The 23,250-nt window shown below is 44.3% G+C and overlaps 1 protein-coding gene across 9 annotated transcripts in view; it reads left to right on the top strand.

Annotated features, from left to right (window-relative positions):
* Positions 1 to 23,250, top strand: part of USP6NL (USP6 N-terminal like) — a 139,707-nt gene that overhangs the window by 67,347 nt on the left and 49,110 nt on the right. For all 9 annotated transcript variants that reach the window (XM_079992381.1, XM_079992378.1, XM_079992380.1 and 6 more), the window contains 3 exons: positions 1,564 to 1,637; positions 3,123 to 3,205; positions 21,749 to 21,788. In XM_079992381.1, coding sequence (XP_079848507.1) covers positions 1,564 to 1,637; positions 3,123 to 3,205; positions 21,749 to 21,788 — 197 coding nt within the window. The remainder of the gene's footprint in view (positions 1 to 1,563; positions 1,638 to 3,122; positions 3,206 to 21,748; positions 21,789 to 23,250) is intronic.

The following is a 23,250-nucleotide window of genomic DNA, read 5'->3' as shown; positions in this document are numbered from 1 at the left end:
ATTTTCATGTGTTGTTTTGTGTGTGTGTGTGTGTGTGTGTGTGTGTACACACAAATAAATGCGAGAATACAGTTGTATATGCATATATGCATATACCCCCATCCCAGTTTGTGCAGAAGTAAAGTTGGCTAGAATGAGAGAAGCCAACTGGTCCTTTCAACCCTCTTATGTCTGTGCAGTTCCTTCTATGCATCAGTTGGGTTGAAGAGGAATCATTGCATATTAGCCATAGAATCGTTGTCCTTGCAGAGGATTCTGGGACATGATCTCTGGTCATGCGGAGCACTGACCAGGCTTGCTGGGTCCTACTACAAATCCTGAGGGTTTTCTAGTGTGTTTAGCTGTCATGAGTACACACAGGGGATGGCATGTAATAGAAATGTATCTTTGTACAGCTTGCCTATCTTTAGTATCTTTACCATCTTTTTCACTGAGGATTTGCACCGCTTTGCATTCTGTGCTCTTTCTTACTCTAAGGCGGTCAGTTTGTTCTGTGTTATATAATGTATAAAGGTAAAGGTCCAGTCACGGACGACTCTGGGGTTGTGGCGCTCATCTCGCTTTACTGGCCGAGGGAGCTGGTGTACAGCTTCCGGGTCATGTGGCCAGCATGACTAAGCTGCTTCTGGCGAACCGGAGCAGCACACGGAAATGCTGTTTACCTTCCCGCTGGAGCGGTACCTATTTATCTACTTAGTGCTTTTGAACTGCTAGGTTGGCAGGAGCTGGGACCGAACAACAGGAGCTCACCCCAACATGGGGATTCGAACTGCTGACCTTCTAATCGGCAAGCCCTAGGCTCTGTGGTTTAACCCACAGTGCCACCCGCATCCCTTCTGTATATGTATAATGTATATGTAGCTTTAATGGCATGATTTCCCAGTTTAGGGTTTGCAGGTTGGAAGGTACAAGTGAGGGCCTGGGGAGGAAAAGGAGATTTATCCCTCTTACCCTGCTTCCCTTCTCTGTTTTGCATGCTTCGGTATGAGTTTACAAATGGAATATTGACTCTTCCTCCAGTAGCGTATATTGAACATTAATATTTTCAGCGTGTTGCAGTTATTGCAAATAGTTTTCTGTTCTTGTGTTTTGAAAAGGTTGGGTTCATTAAACTGCAGGAACCTTTAAAACATATCGTACTTTTTAATAGCGAGGTCTTTTGAGACCCATATATTATCCCTTTATATGTGCAAGACTGTAATATATAAAACACTATCCTGACTTGAGTCATTATCAAATGCATCTTGTTGAATCCCCCCTCCCTCCTGTGATTACAGTATTAGATTTGTAAAAGATCCCTCCCTCCTTGAGTCTAGAAAAGCTAGAACTGAGTAGTAGTAGTTCATGATTTTGTTAGGGTTTTGCCAATAGGGCTAGGAAAATATACTTTGAGATGTGATTATATAAAATTGTCAGTTAAAATACATGGCATTCAAAGCCACAATTTTGTTTTTAGCATTGTTGCGTTACATTTTTGAAACTTCACTTTTTTGCTTTCCAGTAGAACTTGCTTCTGTCGAAAGGATCACTGTAACCTATTCTTGCATGTTTATCTTTTTCCAGGTTCTGATGCCGAGCAGGATGCTGCTATCAAACTTGCCAAAGAGCGAGCTGACATAGTTGCCAAGTATGACAGAGTAAGTTTCTGTACTTGTTAAGACACCCTTGCAAATGGCTATTCTTCTGCTCTCCTGAGGCAAAGACCTATTGCCACAGGTGAGCAGACGGCTGGCGAATAAAGATGCCTGCCCCTTTCTTCCTGTCCTCGTGTGCCTTTCTTGGACAAACATGGTGATGCCACACTATGTTTTTTTACAAGGAGAGAGGAGGAGCAAAGATTCACTCCAATTCCACATTGGAAACTGCCTAAATTGCGTACTCCTCCTTTCTATGTTGCAAGAGAAATGGCATGGGGAGGGAATATTTAGTTCTTCAAAAGAACATAGGAATTGCTTTGCTGGGTCAGACAACTGATACTATGTCGCCAATCATGCCCAGGCTAATGCCTTTGGGAAACTCATAAGCGGATAGTCTTATGTTAGTTGCTGACATTGTCTGGTAGTTGGAGATCCAGTTTCTCTGAACCTGCATGTTCAGCTTAGCTAATATGAGAAACTTGCGCTCTTGCTTTTTAATGTTCTGTTTTTAGCTGAGCATGATAGGTATCGTTATTACTGGAGAAATGGTAGGAGTGATTGTAGTAGTGGTAGTTTATGATGCTTAAACATTAGAACAATTGTAATGCAGACACATGGGAACAGCATAGACATGGCTGCTATCCAGAGAGCGATGTCACACAAGACTGAATATATGCACTGGGGTTATTTATGTACTCTTATAAAAACAGGAAGCAAAAAACCCCCATTGCCCACATGGACCCCTGCCCCACTTCTCTGGATGATAGCTGTGTGTGTAGTACGGGGGTCTAAACTTTTTTCAGCAGGAGGCTGGTCCACTGTCCCTCAGACCTCGTCAGGGGCCGGACTATATTTTTTTTTTGGGGGGGGGGGATGAATTCCTATGCCGCACAAATAACCCAGAGATGCATTTTAAATAAAAGCACGCATTCTACTCATGTAAAAACACGCTGATTCCTGGACCGTCCGCTGGCTGGATTTAGAAGGTGATTGGCCTGGATCTGGCCCCTGGCCCTTAGTTTGCCTACCCATGGTGTAGTACATTGTTGTTGTTTAGTCATGTCCAACTCTTCGTGACCCCATGGACCAGAGCACGCCAGGCACTCCTATCTTCCACTGCCTCCCGCAGTTTGGTCAAACTCATGCTGGTAGCTTCGAGAACACTGTCCAACCATCTCGTCCTCTGTCATCGCCTTCTCCTTGTGCCCTCCATCTTTCCCAACATCATGGTCTTTTCCAGGAAGTCTTCTCTTCTCATGAGGTGGCCAAAGTATTGGAGCTTCAGCTTCACGATCTGTCCTTCCAGTGAGCACTCAGGGCTGATTTCCTTCAGAATGGAGAGGTTTGATCTTCTTGCAGTAGTGCATTAGAAATAAAGAATTTGCTCCCGGTTTCAAACTTCAAATCAGTCCTTTGCCTTCCAACATGTTGTACCATAAGTAATGAATGAATTCTTGTCTGTCTTTGTTGTGTGTTTTTCTGTAGGGCCGTGAAGGTGTGCAGATTGAGCCTTGGGAAGATGCAGACTACCACCTTTACAAAGTTACTGACAGATTTGGTTTCCTGCAGTAAGTTGCCTAGTTTGGCAAGGGAATTACATTAAAAGTTTGTCTGCATTTTTTTTTTTTTAATGTTATTCACTTTTATAAGCCTGTCTGGTCAAAGTATTGACTGCTTCAAGTAGAATTGCTTTGCGAATAGTATTCTATTTGGTGAATAAAATTTAAATGGTCTTGCACAGTATTCTTCGGTTATTTATATTCTCCACTTTTCTTACTCTGATTTGAAATTGATCCGTACTTGGTAATGGAAAAGTATGGGCAGTCACCTTTCCTGTGTATAATAGTAGCAGGGAGAAGCTTTGTGCAGCAAAAATCAGGTCATGCTAGATACTTTCTGTAAGAACTAAAAGAATAATTCTTCAGGGGACTCTACAGAGGATGCTTCTACAGAATGTGCAACCGATGTTCCTTGTTCTCCAATAGGAAATAGTTTTATTTCTTAAGATATATGTCACAAACATATCACAGTTTTATGTAGCTAAATTTATTTGCAACAATCATGGGGCACAACAGAGGAATAGTGAAAAATACCATCGCTTTACTACCCAACACCAGTTACAGATGTAAGGTTCCCAGTTGCCTAACACCTATTAAGAAATTCTGGGATGCTACAGGCTGACATACTCCCTCATTCTCTGTCTTTGAAGATGTTTTGTGCATTATGATACTTAAAACCTGCTTTTCAGACTTCAGTTAAGAAGATACCTCCAACTGAATAAATAAATGAAATTCAGATAAAAAAACATTGTTTGCATTAAAGGGAAAAGTTAAACTGAAAAGTAAAAGGAGACCAACATATCACTTGTTCATCTCCATTCAGCAAGGTAAAGCCAATGCCTGCTGCTGATGTCAATGTATAACAGCTTGCGGATGCACAGCCAGTCCCTGCTGAACTAGATTGAAGAAGAGCTTGGATTTGATATACCGCCTTTCACTCCCCTTCAGGAGTCTCAAAGCGGCTAACATTCTCCTTTCCCTTCCTCCCCCACAACAAACACTCTGTGAGGTGAGTGGGGCTGAGAGACTTCAAAGAAGTGTGACTGGCTCAAGGTCACCCAGCAGCTGCATGTGGAGGAGCGGAGACGCGAACCCGGTTCCCCAGATTACAAGACTTCCGCTCTTAACCACTACACCACACTTGATGCACTTGATGGATATGCTTTTCCCCATCCAGGGCCAGGGCTTGCAAACAGTGGGGTGCAACTAGAACTGAGGCTTTTGACCAAAACTAGTTGAGTTGCTGATCAGTTCAGGCCTCTGGTAACTCTTAATCTGACTTTAGTGGTAGCCTGAGCAAAGTTCACAATGGCTTAGGTTAGCACTCTATTTTAGCTCCCAACAAGAGTACAGGTTTTCCCTTCACTTCAAGGAGAGGTCATGTTATCTAAAACCTGGACCATTCTTTTTAAATCTAGAAGTTACAATCAAACAATTGCTATAACAAAAATTGATGATAGTTTAGACATCTTCTGGAAGTTCTCATCCTAATAGCCATTGTTTGAAACCTTAACATTGTTAAATTTTCTTTAATGATTAAGACAACTTGGAGAGAGGATTCTCTAGCTTGGCCAAGTGTTTATGAATTTACATGAAGATAAGCTGCTGTGTTCATGCTTGTGTGTTTGATGATGGTTTCATTTAGTCCAGAGCTGTAACTGGAAGCAGCTCTTCAAGGTCTCAAGCATGGCTCTCTACTAACCCTGTTACCTGCAATCCAGTTCACTTCAAACGCCACAGATGGAATCTGGGAGCAGTATCCAGTTAATAGCTATGCTAGCCCAATGACTTCCAGCTGCACAGTGTAGCTTCTCTGCCCTCTCCTGCCCCTGCACACATCCTCAGCCTGCATTGGAGGGTTGGAAAAACCCTCAGAGTAGATTTAGGAGACGTGTGGGGTGGACTGCGGGGAGAAAAGAGGGAATGGAATTTGCATTGCTTACCTAAAAGCCTTTATGCTAGTGTAACTGCTTAGTTGGCTACCTCTCTGAATTCCTATATAGGGATGGGCAATATTTGGTTTTCAGTATGGGCTTGTCATGGACTTGAAACCAGTTTTGTATGATATATCGCCCTAACACATATCATGATTCGCAATATATTGCCAAGTCAGAAACTATGAAACTGATTATCACGATAAGGACTTCAAACTGGTTTTGGATGATATATCAATATATATCCTTTATGTGCAAAGCATGTGCTCTGCTGCTTCGCTATGCCCCCTTCTCACTGTGCTTGAATGTATGACTGCCATGCTTGTCTACTACTGTGCAGCGGCTTTAATTTACAAGTTGGCGTTGAGGAGTCCTTTCGTTAACCATTTTCCCAAGGGAAATTCATAAGTAGAACACTTACACAGAATTTCCATAGAGCTACCAATATTGTGCTACTTAGTGTGCATGAGCCTTGCATATGTCCAGAAAATCTATTTGCATGGACGCAAAAAGTTCCAAGTGTGTATGTGTGTTTGCTTGTACATCTTTCATCAAGAGACAGTACTGTAGCTGGAGCACTCGTATTTGATTGAGGCCAGCTAATGCTTATCCAGTTATCTAGGTTGTATAAGAGTTCACTTCCATGTATAAAGGTAAAGGGACCCCTGACCATTAGGTGCAGTTGTGACCGACTCTGGGGTTGTGGCGCTCATCTCGCTTTATCAGCCGAGGGAGCCGGGTCATTTGGCCAGCATGACTAAGCCGCTTCTGGCGAACCAGAGCAGCGCACGGAAACGCCATTTACCTTCCCACCGGAGTGGTACCTATTTATCTACTTGCACTTTGAAGTGCTTTTGAACTGCTAGGTTGGCAGGAGCTGGGACCGAGCAACAGGAGCTCACCCCATCACGGGGATTCGAACCCCCAACCTTCTGATCGGCAAGCCCTAGGCTCTGTGGTTTAGACCACAGTGCCACCTGCGTGTATACCTTACTGTTAAAATAACCAGTCTGCCATAGACATATGGTGACTTGGGATCTCTTACCAAAGCAGAAAGGAATTGCTCTGCAGGATCCCATATAAGGGCTGTGCCTGAGAACCATCAGAGGGGAGAAGCACGCATGAGCCCTAAATGTGGCGAGAAAAGCTCAAGGCCCTCTTGCTTCTTCCCACACCACTTCAGTACAACATTCAAAACACCCGCACTTAACTAGCATATACATCTAATTAAGCAAATGTTCAGAGTTGAAGACCAAGGCTGAAATGTAGGAAGTGGCTCGGGCACAAGCTCAGTAATTGCATAGTTTTGTTTGTATATTTATCTTTATCTCCTTGGAAACTCATTCGAAACTGCAGGACCTCTGCTTAGCGATTTGGTTTCTCAAGCATATAACTACTACAGGAGCCTTTGCTTGTGTCTTGAGGGCATGGCCACAACAGGTTTACTGGTTGCTTCCTATACTGTATTCCCTTCACTGTATTTATAATTTGCTTTCTGCACCTGCCTCAGCATCCCCCAGGTTTGTTTGTGCTGTCACATCTCTTCTCAAGTGAATAAGTTATTTTTATTTATTAAATTTGTATACCGCCCTTCACCCGAAGATCACAGGGCGGCTAACGACATAAAAATACAAAATGAGAATGCAAAATACCTAATAAACAAAACAACCCCTTTCCCACCAACACATTTAAATAACCAGAAAATGTTCAGTCAGCCAAAGGCCTGGATATAGAGACATGTATTTGCCTGGCACCTAAAGATAGGTAACAAAGGCACCAGGTGAGCCTCTCTGGGAAGAGCATTCCACAAATGGGGAGCCACCACAGAAAAGGTCTGTTCTTGTGCTGCCACCATCCAGACCTCTTGTGGAGGAGACACCCAAAGAAGGGCCTCAGAAGATGATTGCAGGGTCCATGTTGGTTCATATGGGGAGAGGCAGTCCTTTGAGGCATTGCAGTCCTGAGCCATTTAAGGCTTTATAGGTCAAAACCATGACTTTGAATTGAGCCTGGAAACTAATTGGCATCCGTTGCAGTTGGGCCAGAATTGGCATCACATACTGAAACTGTCTTTGCTATGTCTTACCATTTGTATACTGAAATGGCAGCAGGCTGTTTGGATTCCATAAGAAACCCAGACAAGTCAGTTGGCACACTATTGTGGCTGTTCTTAAGTAATTAAATGTGTTTGAGAAGAGGCAAGACAATATACTGCTTGAAGGTTCGAAGCAGCGTATCTTGTAGGATGGGTGCCTTGTTGTTGCTGGGAAGTTACGGTCTCATTAAGGGGATACTGCATAAGGATTTATAGATTTTCGGCAAAATGTATTTTTTATGTCTGAAAAGGTTTTGCTGCTTGTGTTATGTGTGGAGGCCCAGCAGTTGCATATATTGCTGTGATGTACAGTTGTTGGAAACCACTGTTGCCCATGAGGTGCTCCGTACTGCAACACTTTAATATTGGCTGCTTAGCCCTTTAAAACATTGCAAGCCCAGCATGTTATCGTATTATCCTATGCAGGCATGTTCAACAGGTAGATTGTTGGGCACCTGTGGTACATCATGTGATGCTTAGTAATTTCCCCCCTCCCAATAAAAAAAGCTCAACAACTTTGCCTGTCAATAACAATGGGTAGATCACACAGCCAATATTTTTATAATGTGAGTAGATCAGTCTCTTGGGCGTTGGACGTGCCTGTCCTATAGCAATCGGGGAAGGTATATGAGGATTGCTATCTCAGTAGTGCAGATGGGGGGCGGGGGGGGGGAATAGAGAGAGTAAATGAGACCAGTCTACTGAGTCTATGGCTTCGGTTGGCCAGCCTATCAAATATTTCCAGTTCTTGTTGGAATCCCATCTGTCTCAAGAGACATTGGAATGCGCCTCCAGGAGTGAAGTCAAACCGCTGGAGAATCACAGCACCTGCTTTCGCTGGAGAGACCAGTAGCTTGTAGCCGCTGCATCCCGCATTGTTTTTCCTGTGTTTGCAGCACCAAAATGCTGCAAGGCACAAGCCTGGCCAGAGTGTGTGGAGGTCCTGGGCTGCCCAGACAAGACCCCCACACTTTTGGCCTCAATGGTGTGGTCCAAAGGAAAGGAAAGCAAGACATTTGGCACCAGCTTGGCTGCTTATCATTTGACCCTGGTGAAATATTGCCAAATATTCCCACAGTGTCACAGAACAGTGGTACCTTGGGTTACATACGCTTCAGGTTACATACGCTTCAGGTTACAGACTCTGCTAACCCAGAAATAGTACCTTGGGTTAAGAACTTTGCTTCAGAATGAGAACAGAAATCGTGCTCCGGCGGCACAGCAGCAGCAGCAGCAGCAGGAGGAGGAGGCCCCATTAGCTAAAGTGGTGCTTCAGGTTAAGAACAGTTTCAGGTTAAGAGCGGACCTCCAGAACGAATTAAGTACTTAACCCGAAGTACCACTGTATCTTATTCCATGATGTCAGGACTGGGCAAATATTCGTGTGCTGAATTTGGTAGGGGTGGAGCCACAGCAGCCGAAGGGTGGAGCCAGAGGCAAAAGTGTTTTGCATTTAACTAATCTGCATTAAAGAACTCCTTCAGTTCTCACCATGGAAACCACAGAATTCCCAGTCCCACGCAGATGTACTCAGAAGTAAGTGTCAGTGGAATTGATTAAGTTGGTCAACATTTTTCTTTTCTTTTTAGTTCAACAGACAAAAGCAGCTATTCTGGAAATCAAGTGAAATCAGTTAAATTCTGACTTTAGTTGTAATTGTCTATCTGGGTGAGAGCGAACACTAATACTCAGGGAAGACACAGTGGTCTTAAAACTTAAAACTCTTGATCTGAAGGAGTCAGGAATCAGTAACTGCATATCTCAGAGCATATTTGTATGTCCTGCACAAAGTTTGGGGGATGCAGACGGGAGTGAGAAAGACTTGTTTTAATTCTTTTCAATTGAGCTAACTTAAATACCACTGTGGAACTCCACTTCCAAAGATGGTTGTAGTCATCTATTCTGTGTGAACATTTTTATTTGCAAAGTTTTAGAATCTAATATGCTTCATTGCCACTAGTTGTTGTAACTAACTGGCCTCTGGAATATTATCAATTATTAAAATTCCATTTTATGGTAATGCTGAATTTGAACATGCTGGTTGGGGACCGGCAAAAGAACAAAATTTACTTGTGTTCTAATTTTAAAATGAACCTGTGGAATATATTGCTACAGATAGGGCTCTTAAGTGAATCAGATGTATTTGCTATAAAAATGCAGAAATCCATCATGTTAATAGTATGTCACAGTTGCAAAGTTAAGCACCCGTAAGTAAAACAAAAACACCCCCCCAAAAAATAGGTGTGGGCAAGCCTTATGTAATACTCCGTTTGATGGTCTTTCCGCTAGCATTTTGCATTACTCAAATTATTTTATGCTCAAATTAGTTGAATTCTCAGAGCAGCTAGTAGAAAACAGATCCCAGCTTTCAAAGGAAACTACACGAGCTGCATTTTCCCATGCTATGAGATTTGGCTGATGTTGCTTCTTTAAAACCTGTGTGTGGTCCAAGAATAGAGATGCGTGCATGGGCAAATGTATTGTGGAGAAGGCTGGTGGCTTATCCAAATGCAGCGGATACCGTATTTTTCGCCCTATAGGATGCACTTTTTCCCCTCCAAAAATGAAGGGGAAATGTGGGTGCGTCCTATGGGGCGAATACAGGCTTTCGCTGAAGCCCGGGGAGCGAGAGGCTCTCGCTCTCCAGGCTTCAGGAAGCTCTGCGCAACCCTCCGGAGCCCGGTGCCAAGCCACACCGGCCTCCGAAGGGTCGCGCAGAACTGCCTGCGCTCCCGGGCTCCGCGCGACTCTCCGGCGCCAAGCCGCGCCGGCCTCCGGAGTGTTGCAGAGAGCTGCCTGCCCTCCCGGGGTCCGCGCAGCTTTGCATGACCCTCCGGAGCCCGGCGCCAAGCCGTGCTGGCCTCCGGAGGGTTGCGCAGAGCTGCCTGCCCTCCCGGGGTCCGCGCAGCTTTGCGCGACTGTCCGGAGCCTGGCGCCAAGCCGCGCCGGCCTCTGGAGGGTCGCGGAGAGCTGCCTGCCCTCCCGGGGTCCGCGCAGCTGTGTGCGACTCTCCGGAGCCCGGCGCCAAGCCGCGCTGGCCTCCGGAGGGTTGCGCAGAGCTGCCTGCCCTCCCGGGCTCTGCGCAGCTCTGCGCATCGCTCCGGCGCCCGGCGCCAAGCCGCGCTGGCCTCCGGAGGGTCGCACAGAGCTGCCTGCGCTCCCGGGGTCCGCGCAGCTCTGCGCGACTCTCCGGAGCCCGGCGCCAAGCCGCGCCGACCTCCGAAGGGTCGCGCAGAGCTGCCTGCGCTCCCGGGGTCCGCGCAGCTCTGCGCGACTCTCCGGAGCCCGGCGCCAAGCCGCGCTGGCCTCCGAAGGGTCGGGCAGAGCTGCCTGCCCTCCCGGGGTCCGCGCAGCTGTGCGCATCGCTCCGGAGCCCGGCGCCAAGCCGCGCCGGCCTCCGAAGGGTCGCGCAGAGCTGCCTGCGCTCCCGGGCTCCGCGCAGCTCTGCGTGACTCTCCGGAGCCCGGCGCCAAGCCGCGCTGGCCTCCGAAGGGTCGGGCAGAGCTGCCTGCCCTCCCGGGGTCCGCGCAGCTCTGCGCGACCCTCCAGAGCCCGGCGCCAAGCTGCGCCGGGCTCCGGAGGGTTGCGCAGAGCTGCCTGCATTGGGAAGCCTCAGTGCGCCCGGGCTTCGCACAGCTGTCCGCAATCCTGGGGAGACCGGCGCGGCTCCCTAGGCTTGCGGATAGCAGGCTCTTCTGGGGGCTGGGGTCGGGGGAAGCTCGGGCTTCCCCTGCGCCAGCCCCGTGCCTGGGGGGGAAATAATTTTTTTTCTTTATTTCCTCCCCCAAAAAACTAGGTGCGTCCTATAGGGCGGTGCGTCCTATGGGGAGAAAAATACGGTATATGATGCACAAGTTCTATTTCTGTCACGTTGTCCTTCAGAAGCTTCTGTATTTTCAGCAGCTGAATGTTTAGTGGGTGACTAGTTCTCTATTGCTACTGCCATACTTAGGGAGGTTCAGGGCATGTCTAAAGGGCCATGGTATCAACTCGTATACAAGAAAATACATTAAAATTATTACACTGATGGCATCTGACACCATTACGATGTAGCTATATTAATGAAACAATCTTGCCATTATGCTGGAGAGGCTGCAATAGTATGGGCACAGCATTTCACATGTGGTGGATGTGGGAACATATAAAACCCTTCTGGCAGAGGGTATGTTCAGAAATAAGCTGTATTACGGGTTTACAAGTGGAAAGTACCCCAATTTTGAGATTATTAACTTTTTTAAAGAAGGGCAATCTGATCTTCATTATGAAGAACTGATTACTTAGCATGCATACGAGTGGCACAGAGTTGGCAAGGATTGGAACATCTGTGTATCTCTCATTGGAAACCAAATGCATGTCCTATTGCTGTATCAGAACAATTAACAAAGAGATTACGTGCATTGAGTAATACAATTGACGTAGATGCTTTTGTTGAAATATGGAATCCATTTATGAAATACTTTTCTGATAACCCTGAAGAATGGCAGCCACCAAAATCACAGAGCGGACTTTGGCAAACTTAAATAGGCTGATTCGTCCGGCATGGGGTGGGGGTAGGGATAAATTGGAATTTTCTCCCTCCTCCCCCGGTAATTGTTATATAATGGAAATAAATACCACCACCACCACCTCTTCTAGACCTGAAGACACTATCTGAGGAGCTTTCCCTAGAGGGCAGGAAAAAGGGACCACAATAAAGTGTATTGAAATCCATGAAAAGGAATTCAGCAAAGGAATACTTTTAATAAACAGGAACATTTCATTTCTGGCCTGGAATAATAAAATGCACAATTTCAAAGGCTATTCTTACATCCCTTGATAAATTTGCCCATCACTCCCTACTGGAGAGTATGTGTGGAAGGGTCCACCCCCCATGGTTTGAACAAATGTACATGCAATAACTAGGGATGGTAGTGCCTGCTTTTCTTTTTCCTTTTTCTTTGGCAGACCTAATCTTCCTTCCAGTCTTATTGTCCCCCAAAGCTTTACATTATTGGTTTGTATCAACAGGCGCAGCTCCAGCAATTTTGGCAGAGCTGCTTCTCTTTTCTCAAGCCAATGATCCAAAGTATAATTTTATCTGCTAGCTTGTGAGAGTTCGTTAAAGTGCTGAACGTGTTTTGAGAAGGGATTGCTAATGCAAGGGATTATGGCTCTGCCTGGGGCATACATCAGGCAATAGAAATCTGTCTTCTGTGTCATGCTAAGAGGCTGGCATGTACCCTTCTTTCTATCACACTTTATTATTTAAATGCAATACATTGTAGCAGCAGGTGGGAAAAAGAAAATAATGAGCCAAAGAAATAGATTTTATTCAGAACTGAAGTACATTAAATGTCTCCAAGCGAAATAATTGACTTCTCTTTTTTAATCTAACTTTATAAAGGAATATTTTGATCAGCACAGCTATATGCTTTTCTGTTCCTTCTCCTTTTTGTGTGCACAATAGGCTTCAGTGGTGTAGACTTCAGTGTTCTAATCTTAATCCCATTGCTATCCTGAGATTCCAGCTATTTCCAGGTAATTCATTAAAAAAAATCTAAGGAGCTGATGGTCTTTGCTCGGTCCTTGCCTTGTTATCATAAGTCAATAAAGGCAAAGGTAACCCTGACCATTAGGTCCAGTTGTGACCGACTCTGGGGTTGCGGCGCTCATCTCGCTTTATTGGCCGAGGGAGCTGGCGTACAGCTTCCATGTCATGTGGCCAGCATGACTAAGCCGCTTCTGGCGAACCAGAGCAGCGCATGGAAACGCCGTTTACCTTCCTGCAGGAGCAGTACCTATTTATCTACTTGCACTTTGACATGCTTTCAAACTGCTAGGTTCGCAGGAGCAGGGACCGAGCAATGGGAGATTCGAACTGCCGACCTTCTGATTGGCAAGTCCTAGGCTCTGTGGTTTAACCCATAGCGCCACCCGCGTCCCATCCTAGGCCAATAGGTAAACCTAATTATGGGTATCTAGTTTTATTTTAAAAAATCACAGTGGTTTACAACAGGAAAGGTAAAAGGTAAAGGACCCCTGGACGGTTAGGTCTAGTCAAAGGTGACTATGGGGTGCAGCACTCATCTCACTTCAGGCCGATGGAGCCGGCATTTGTCCACAGAAACATAAAACCAAACAATAAAATCATAAAAAAATTAAAACAAGTTTAAACAAGAAGAAGTTAAAAGCAAACATCAATAGACCCTTCTGAGGGACTCTTAATTGCCTGCACAGACCTGGTGGAATAGAGCCATTTTTATCAGGCACTTAAAAGTTAGCACGTAAAGTATAGTAATAGTAATAGTAATAGTAATAGTAATAGTAATAGTAATAGTGTAACACTTTTTCGGAACACAATATTAGGAAAGTAAACAATGACCCTGACTCAATGATGTAATTTTAATGTGAGCATTTAAATAGACAGAGGGTCCTCAATAATAAGAGTTGAAATACTTTGTTACCATATGGGTGGGGAGGACCTAATATGTTGTTTTAAAAGAAGATGCATTGTTTGGACATTCCTGGGTTTGTGTTGGCATCAAATGCTTTATCCCTATTCCTCAGGGGCATGTATTTGCTTTAAAATGCAGTAAACTGAGCAGGCTCTTACAAAAAACCAATCCCAGCTAAGTCAGAGGTGTCTGTAAATCTAATACTGCATTTAATGAGCCTATATAACTTGTCACTTGACATTTGGAATTTCTGTAGTGAAAGTGGGCACCTCCAGAGTTTTTATATATTGCCTCAGTTCTGATGAGGTGGTAGGATCAGCTTTTATATCGCGTATCACCCTCCCAGAGGCACCATGTCCCGTTTCTAAGCACCTTGCTATTTCTATAGCAAAACTGACTATAGCGGTGGTCAAATCCTGCATTTTCAGACCTTGTATGATAAGGACCTACGTTTGAAGGACATTTGCGCAACACTGTCCCAAGGAATACATTTCAGCATGTGTCGGTCCCTGTATTGGGGCAGCTGTCATTCTGAAATAAGTGTACAATATAAGCCTGAGATACAACTTGTGTGGGAAAACTTTGCCCTTCTTTCTGATGCAGCCCTTTTGTAGCTTCGCTTGCTGGGATAAAACTCCTTAATTATGAAAAATGGCCTCCTATAATAATGGCCATGGCCATATATCTGGGTGAGTTACAGAATTGGATGTTATAAGATTTGAGCTAGCTTCTGTAATAGTCTTAACCGATGAGTAATGCGAGTGTTGCTTTTGACACATTTTTCTTGAAAGATGTATGAAAACCAGCACCAGCTGCCTCTGTGTGTGTAATAAATTTAAAGATCTAGCTCCATTCATCACTTCAAATCTATTCTCAATGTGCTTCCCTCAATAAAGCACATTCTTCTGAAATTCTGGCTTTTCCCGAAATGCCGCTTATGTGCTGGAGAAGCCTTGGTGTTTGCACTGTTCTTTTCCCTATGCTCAGTCATTAGAATGGTGTGGTAATATTACATTTCTCTATTCGTAAGAGGCTTTATTTGCCATTAGACAAATTTTGCACTGAAACATGTCTCATTCTACAGAACGTAGCATACTGTGAACCTGCTTTTTTGATTATTATTATTTTTTAAATCAACTTTCTGGTCTTCATGGTGACCAACAGGTTAAATATAATACAGCAAATGCATGCTTTAAATATTTAAGCAAGGCATTGAATATGTAGGACTTCCAGCAGACAGAATTTGAACTCTGGTAGTAATAGCTAGCTGTCTCTCTCTTGCAAGACTTGGAAGAACAGATGATCCACTGACTTGCTGTGACTCCCTTTTGGCAATTCTTTTTATTTCCCTCCTTCAATTTCCCTTTGGAACACATATCTTCGAGGAGAGCTTTAGGGAGATGAAGTTTGCAAAATGCTTGGATTTTTAAACCATTATGTGGGTATTCCTACTTAAGCCCTGTCATTATAGAGATTTGGATCCACTTCCTTCATTGCTGTGTATATAACAATCCCTGGATTGCATGGGGTTTCTCATCTTGACGAAATGTGGAACATCCCGTAGTTCAAGCCTGATCTACACATGCAACAGAAAGCATGTGGTAGAATCATGAAGTGGCTATACTCTTTGACGTACTATTTGATACTGCAGGTGGGTGATAGCATTCTTCAAGGCTCTGCTGCATGTACCGTATTTTTCGCTCTATAAGATGCACCCTTTCCCCTCCAAAAATTAAGGGGAAATGTGTGTGCGTCTTATGGAGTGAATGCAGGCTCCTTGTCTTCAGCGATAGCAACACGAAGCCTCCGAAGCGCAGAGGGAGCACTCCTTCCGCACTCTGGAGGCTTCGCGTTGCTTTCGCTGAAGTCTGGAGAGCGAGAGGGGTCGGTGCACACCGACCCCTCTCACTCTCCAGGCTTCAGGGATCGCCGCCTGAAGCCTTTGGAGCACAGCATGAGTTCCCGCTGCGCTCCGCAGGCTTCGGCTTCCTTTTGCTGAAGCCGGGAGAGCAAGACTCTCCTGGCTTCAGCAGAGAGGGAGAGCTGCGCGGCACCCCTTCAGCCAAGCGGGAGGAGAAATGGAAGGGGCCCTGTCTCTGAAGGGGAGCTCAGCAGAGAGGGGGAGATATTTTTTTTCCCTTGTTCTCCCCCTCTAAAACAAGGAGCGTCCTATGGTCCGGTGCATCCTATAGAGTGAAAAATATGGTATATCCCTGTAGGAAGAAAACTAGCATAGCAGAGAGATGTTTTTGCTCCGCCCCCTACCTGCTGAGCTAGTTTTCTACTTGCAAGTATTTCTTAAATCATTCAAAAGAGGTGTGAAATAATTCGGCCCAATTCACCACTTCATTCCCCTGCATGTGTAGACCCAGCCAAGGAGAAATATAGGGCAGATGCTATGCCTCCCATATTCCCACAATCTCCAAATATAGATCTTGGGGAAACAAGATAATGGCATTTGTAATGTATACAGTATCTCAAACCTTATAACAATAGGAACAGAGGGAGCTATACCAGACTGTTGTCCTCCTGATGTCTACTCTGACAGGCAGTGGCTCTCTAAGGTCTTTCCTATTCACCTGCTAGCTGATCTTTTTAACTGCAGGTGCCAGGGATTGAAGGCATGCCAAAGTCATGTGCTCTGGTACTGAGCTATTATGGTCCTAAATCCTATAATAAAGTAGTTTATCATTCTACTCCTATTGCAGTTGGAAGATCAAGGCTGGGGAAGAGTGATTTGCCTAAGTGAAGAGATTTATGCAAGATCAGAGAGGGTGCTGGCCTGGGCCTCTTAGTAATACTGCACCAGGTTTTGTCAAGGAGAGAACGACTCCCTCCCTATTTTAGGGCCTCTGCACCTAGTGAATTCATAGCTGAGGCAAGATTTGATGTGGCACCTTTTTCAGCTCAAGACTTTTAACCATTACAGTTCACTATGTCAGAGAGAAATCAGTTGTCTTCAGGCTTTGTAAACCTGGTATCCACTCTATATCTGTCTGTCTGTCTGTCATCTATCATCTTCCTTTCACATCTTTCCAATATGATGAGATATGAAAGAGGGCAGCTGGCCTCCTTTACCTTTAATAGAGGAGATTTTGTGGGTGCAGCTTGTGGAGATGAGAGAAGCTTTATGTGCTGTCATTATTCTGCCTCCCTTTATAAGGTAACTCCTGGTCACTACATTTGGGCTTTTTCTTTCCCTGCTTCTGAAAGAGCACATACATATTGGTAGTGCCAATAATGTGGACTTGAGATACGATCAACATCTGCATCTCCACTATTCCTTGGAAGACGAGTTGTCTTGGAGATAGGCCATGAGGTTGTATTCTGTTTGCGTAAGGATATGGGGCAACTTTGAACTTTCCTCCCTCCTCTTTCTGATTCCACTGTGCTTGCTGTTATGCAACCCGTGGAGTGGGTCTGCATAGTTCATAGAGGCATGCAGACTCCTGTTGCTGTATATTCATAAGCTGCACCAACAGAGATTGATTTGTGTAGGCAGACTTTGCCTGCAAACAGCCAAAGCCTCTTGAGAGTTGTGGTGTGGGCAGGAGTGCACACACACTGCGGAGGAGAGAAGGAGGGGAATTGAAAAACACACACTTTACAAACAGGAGATGTAAAGATTGGTATTCCCTGGCTGCAAGGATCTAAAAATTCCATTTTGCCATTGATACAACCACGCTCTCATTGCTCTGTTCCCACTTAGCTATTATCTACGTTAGAAGAATATCTGAAATAAGAGAAGGGAGCATAACAGGGACAGGCATCAATAGGGCTTGTGGTCTGTGGCTCTTGTTAGAATACCAGAGTCCAGCATTTGGGTGTGGGCGAAGGGAGACACAGGAGGGGCATCTCAGTCAGCTTGATATGAGCACTGAAATAAATAATAAACAGTTAACAACACAAACTCCTCTGTGAAGCCTTGTAGAGCTTTGCCTTTGAGTTCCGTAGTGCCAATCCCAACGTTATAGCAGCAGACGTGTTTACAGTCTATACAGAAAATTCCTGAAGTGTGGTGAAGCTGGCCTCAAAACAACTTGAGATTTATGTTGATCATACACTGGAGACACAGGTGGCTGAATGTGGGATTATTGATATGTATCTGCTGTTTAGTTTGGAAATGTGCATCTCTCCACATGCTTGTCACACCCATGTTTGCACCGCTTGTTAAATTTGTACTACAATTCCCAGGATTCTTTCAGGGAAAGCAATGACTCCTAGCTTTCCCCCAAAGAATCCTGGGAATGGTAGTACAAATTAAACAAGCAGTAATAGTTTGTTAAGGGGGCTGACAACTCGCGGCTCCCATGGGAAACTTACAGTTCCCTGAATTCTTTACCATGACTGTTAAAATGGCTTGAGAGTAAATGTCTGGTGTGGATGTGAATACTGTGTTTGCTGCAAGGAACACGGATAAAAACATGGCAGACTTGCTTTAAAATGTTAAATGGGCCTAGGAGCAACTAATCAAGTGAAGAGTGTCCATGTAATACCACTGTCTGAGCACCCTTGAAGGACCATAGCAATCTGTTTTCAGCAGCTGGTTAACTTGCAAGGAGCTAGCTTCTCCTGGACATTTGCCAAAGGCCTCACTCAAACACATTTTGGAAGCAAATCAAGACATTTCTGCTTGGGTTAAAATTGGCAACTGTGCGCGCATGCAGGGTGGTGTATTTAAAAAGATACTTTAAAAACAACAACAACACAGATTGGTACCCACTGAAAAACCCTGGGAGGGTGTAACGTACCAGCCCAAATACCTAACATAATGCATTTATTTTGACAAGCCAAGGGAGTTTTAAAGCATAAGGCCCACTGTGGTTGTCCTTGTTTGAGCTGTGCTCACAGTCCAACACAAAGCAGTTGTAGATAGTAGTGCAGAGTTGGCCTGACCTTTTATTTTATAGAAATCTGTGCACCAGATTTTAGCAGGCAGTTACTTCTGGTGAGGTCAGTGTCTCCAGGTGTGTAGAAGTCTCCATCCTTGGACCTGATCTGTTTTACCATTAGTTTTTACTGTGGTAGAAATTACCAAGAACAAAAGACACACCTATTTCTTCAATTCTAAAGGGTGTATTGATTTGTTTTTATTTTACTGTTTCATTTGCTTATAAATGGCACAATCCCAGCCAATGCTGAGCACTTTAAAGCCTCATTGGTTTCACTGGAAAGAAAGTTAAGCATCAGCCCTTGAGGCGACATACAGAAGTATATTTCAAATGTGCCTTTTCCCCCTTTACATAGCATGTTTCTGTGTATTTTACACAGAGAGGCAACTTGTCAGCCACTCATGATGTGGTACAGGAACATTACTGTGGTTGGGTGTCTACTCTCGGGTACAAAATACTTCTGGTGATAGAAGCCATGGCCCAAATTTAAAATGTATTATTTTGTGAAAGCCCCGTGATATCGTTTCTCCCCGTTCTTTTAGTGAGCAAGATTGAACTTTTAAAGACCTGAGACTTGAGTCAGATTCTGTTTTTAGCCTGATTCTCATCTGGATATGTGCTATGTGTGTCTTAAATAGTATCACACTTTGGAGTCGGGCTTCTCTTAGCTAAAATAAGTAGAGCATCAGAGATAGCTATAAATGTAATTGCTTTCCATGTAGACACAATTTAGTCTTTTAAGCTGCAATACTCTTTAGTGGATGTCTAGTCATTTCATTTAATCACCCCATAGCACTTAGAATCTTGTCCTGATAATGTCAGCACTATTTAATTACCACCATAAACACCATCCCAATACTCCTAACATAGGAAGCTGCCTTATACTGAGTCCATCTAGTTCACTATTATCTTCACTGACTGGCAGCAACTCTCCAAGGTTTTAGGCAGGAGCTTTTCCCAGTCCTACTTGGAGGCACTGGGGATTGAACCAAGGGCCTTCTACCAGCTGCTCTACCAGAGAACTAGGGTCCTTCGCCACAGTGAACAGGAACTAAGAACCTTATATGAGATGTGTAATAAAATGGATGTTGGTAGTGGTTCCTTTGGGGACCACTGTAGCTTATTTAGCGCAATATGTTTGTGGCCCATTGGTGATATGGTACAGTAGAAGCCTAATTCTGTAGTCAGACACACAGAATTAGATACACAGACACGCACAATACAGCAACCGCCAGTGTCCGGTCAGTGCTTTCATGGGAGACCACAGGGAACGCTGTGTGTGCTGCTTTCTTGGAAGGGAAGTGGGATAAAAATGTGCAACTTCCTCTCTCCCACCCCATCCCCAAACCCCCTCCAACCAAATCAACCAAACTTGATCAGATGATGCTGGTTGATGCGGGAAAGCTGTGTACAGTGGGCAAGACACTGTGTTGTCAGTTCTGCTAAACAATTGAGCTGGGTTTTTTGGGGCAGATTCTACATGGGAATGAGCATCCCCATGGCAGCTGTATTGTGCAGACAGCACTCTCCCATTTTAAGCAATGCACCAACTGGCAATACTGAATTATTAAAATCACTGATGAAGTGGCAGCGGGAGAAGTGGCGGAGGAAAATTAATACAATCCAGTCCAACCCTGTAGCTTGCTCAGCTGGAATAAGAATGTGCATCTTGAGAACTTGAGCAGTGTGCGTGGTCAGTGAGCAGTTAGCTCTAAATTGCTATAGCGAGCATCTGAATTAATACTTACATTCAGATCATCCTTTCCAAAAGATTGCATATTATTTATGATTCGCTGAGACTTGGATGCAGAGCCTCTATGCAGCTGAAAATAAAAAATTAATGGAACAGTATGAGCCAGACAATTCCTGTGTTACCAATGGCCCTCCTCCTGTTAATTTTACACAGTTCGCACCACGTTGTGTCACAAGCAAAGAGCAAAAGTGAAGGAGTATAAGAACCACAATGGCTGTTTGGTGGGGAGCTCTTGCAGGTTGAAGAGCATTACATGCTACAAAAAAATGGAGAAGGCAAGAAACCTTAAGAGTCATGAGCCTTAAGAGTGTAGAGATCAGTCAATTCCTTAAAAATCATTTCACATACTGACCCAGCCAAAAGTCACTGGCCCAGTTTGGATGATTATATGTCAGCTTAATAAGCCCAGATAAACGTGAGACTTTTACCAGCAGCACACACTGTCTTCGTGCTGCTCCTTCCCTCTTTTCTTCTTGGTGCACTGCTGAAAGCTAAGAAGTCTTCAATGAACCATAGTTAATTGGGAACTATGGTTGGCCACAACTCAGGATCTTAAACCTTGGCTTGTTCTGAACCTGGTAAACATACTTTTTCCTGGTTTGACTGAAACAGGAAACTATGATTAATAGCAGACTTCCAAGTTTAATTGTGGCATGTTGAGGAGGGAGAGAAGGGGCTGCATATGAATATCTCAGCTTATTTCGCCAAAATAAATAGTATATAAATATATGAGTGTTTGAGTGTGTGTAAGGACCCAACAGTTCTAAGCATATTACTAGGCAAGTGTCTTTCTTCACCAATCCAAACTGCTTATAATGAAAGGCAGTCTTCTTTTTATCTTGGCTTCTGACTTTAAAAACATTTTCTTATTTTGTGTGATTTGGATGCAGATTTGTAAACTAATTTATGGGTTGTGAAATCACCCACCCAAGTGATTCTCTAGGTATCGATCTGTGTTTAAAACTGATTTAACAGTCATTCCACAGCACAGAATTTGATGTAGTCATTAATTTCAAGTATTGTTCAATTGAATTTTCTGAGTGCTAAAGTCAAAATAGATTTTTGGATACAGCCCAAGTAAATATTTGACTGTTTTATATGACTAATACATACCTGTCTATCCTACTTCATTGTAATCTTCTCTCTCTATTGTAGGCCCATGAACTTTTCTGCTTTAAAGACCTTGTAGAATGTTATACAGTAGAAGCACCACCACCCTATCCACTTGAGCTTCCCCTGAGTTTTATCCCCAAACGGAGGATTGTAATCAAATATGTCCACTGTTCTATTATCTTACATTATTGTGGCATAATGTTTTGCAATTGGCTCTTAAGTATTCAACTTCTGCACCATGCCTCTGAGTCTCCATTAGTAGCAATCTGTTCGAAACTATCATTTTGTTCATATTCAACGGAAGTAATAGTCTATTCCCCTTTCTTTTTAGCCAAGAGGAGCTACCTGTCCATGATGCAGCAACAGAGAGGGTAAGTTCTTCATCTCTCACTTTAAATTACCAGTGATTGTTCTACTCAGTGCTGTACCACTGCTGAAGCTATATGTGGGCAGGTCATTGTGCATATGAAGCTGTCTTGAGTCAGACCATGACTCAAGACTAGTGCTATCTGCTCTGACGGGGAGTGCTTCTTCTAGGTCTCAGGGAGTGATCATTGCTAGCCCTTTAACCTGCGATTCTGTAACTTGTAACTGGAGATATTGTAGATTGAAGCTGGTGCACAGAAGGTGTCTTACACTGAAGCAGAACATTGGTTATACTATGCTATGTACACCACTACGTACACGTGGTCTCCTCCACATGTTGGTCTCCATCTCTGACTAGCAAGGGCAGTGGTCAAGGGCAGTGGTTGGGAGTTGCATAACAGCAATATCTGGAAAGCACCACATTGGCTGCCTCTGGTACTCCTTTGCCAACAGTAACTGGCAGCGACTCTCTAGAGTTTCAGACGGACATTCCCAGGGCTACCTGCAAATGCCAGAGATTGAACATGGGGCTTTCTGCAGGCAAAGTCTGTACTCCACCATTTGGGTTGTACTGAGTTCTAACAGAAGACTGTGAAGGTACTGTTTTCGCAGGGGCAGACTTTGGTGTGATGGTGCCCCGAGCTAAGCCAAAATTTGGTGTCCGTAACTCAGCGCTGGTGCCATGCCAGGCTTTAGGAAGGAGGCATGAGGACTCTGGCAGAGTCCTAGAGCCCTCCCACCTCCTTCCCAGCTGGGCAAGTGCTAACTCGGCTTTGGGAAGAAGGCGGTAGGACTCTAGGACCCTGTCAGAGCCCTCACACTTTCTTCCCATAGCGAGGCAAGTGCTTATCAATTTATGTTGCACAATCTGCATGGTGTTTTGGCCCAAACCTTGTGTGCTGAAGACTTACTTGTGCCAACAAATTCCACCACCCTCTGTGCATTCCACAGATTACATCATGCTTAGATTTGGCTGTGCTGCAACTGAGGCTGCTGTGAGTCAAATTTAGCTCTCTCTGTTAGATGTTCCTTTTAAACCCATTCCCTTGTTCGTGAAATCTCTCAAAAGTGCCTCTCTTCCTCAGATGCAGCGAACTACTTTTTCTGCCCTTGCGCTTGGTGATTATTTGGCATTGAGTATCGTCAAAAGAAGGCAGCTTATGTAGTCCCCATAGAGCTGTTAACACTCCTAGGATCAACTGAAAGGTCACTTGCCAAGAGGATGCTGAGCCCTGCTAGTCTGGGAAGGTGGAAGAGCCACTTGTGTTCTGTTTGCAGCTGTTTGCTGAGCTTCTACTTAATTAAGCCTCTTTAAATTACACTTGGGTCTCTGCCTAGTCCAGGATGCTCTCTAACTTAAATGAAAAGTTTTGCTCTTATCTGAAGATCCAGAAGCTATTTTCATCTAATGTATGGGAGATACATTAGATGAAAATAGCTCTTTGGGACTATTTTTTATTTTATTTA

The sequence above is a fragment of the Podarcis cretensis genome, assembly GCF_951804945.1.
Source record: "Podarcis cretensis genome assembly, chromosome: 10".
Taxonomy (NCBI): domain Eukaryota; kingdom Metazoa; phylum Chordata; class Lepidosauria; order Squamata; family Lacertidae; genus Podarcis; species Podarcis cretensis.
This window is presented reverse-complemented; position numbering and strand designations above follow the sequence as displayed.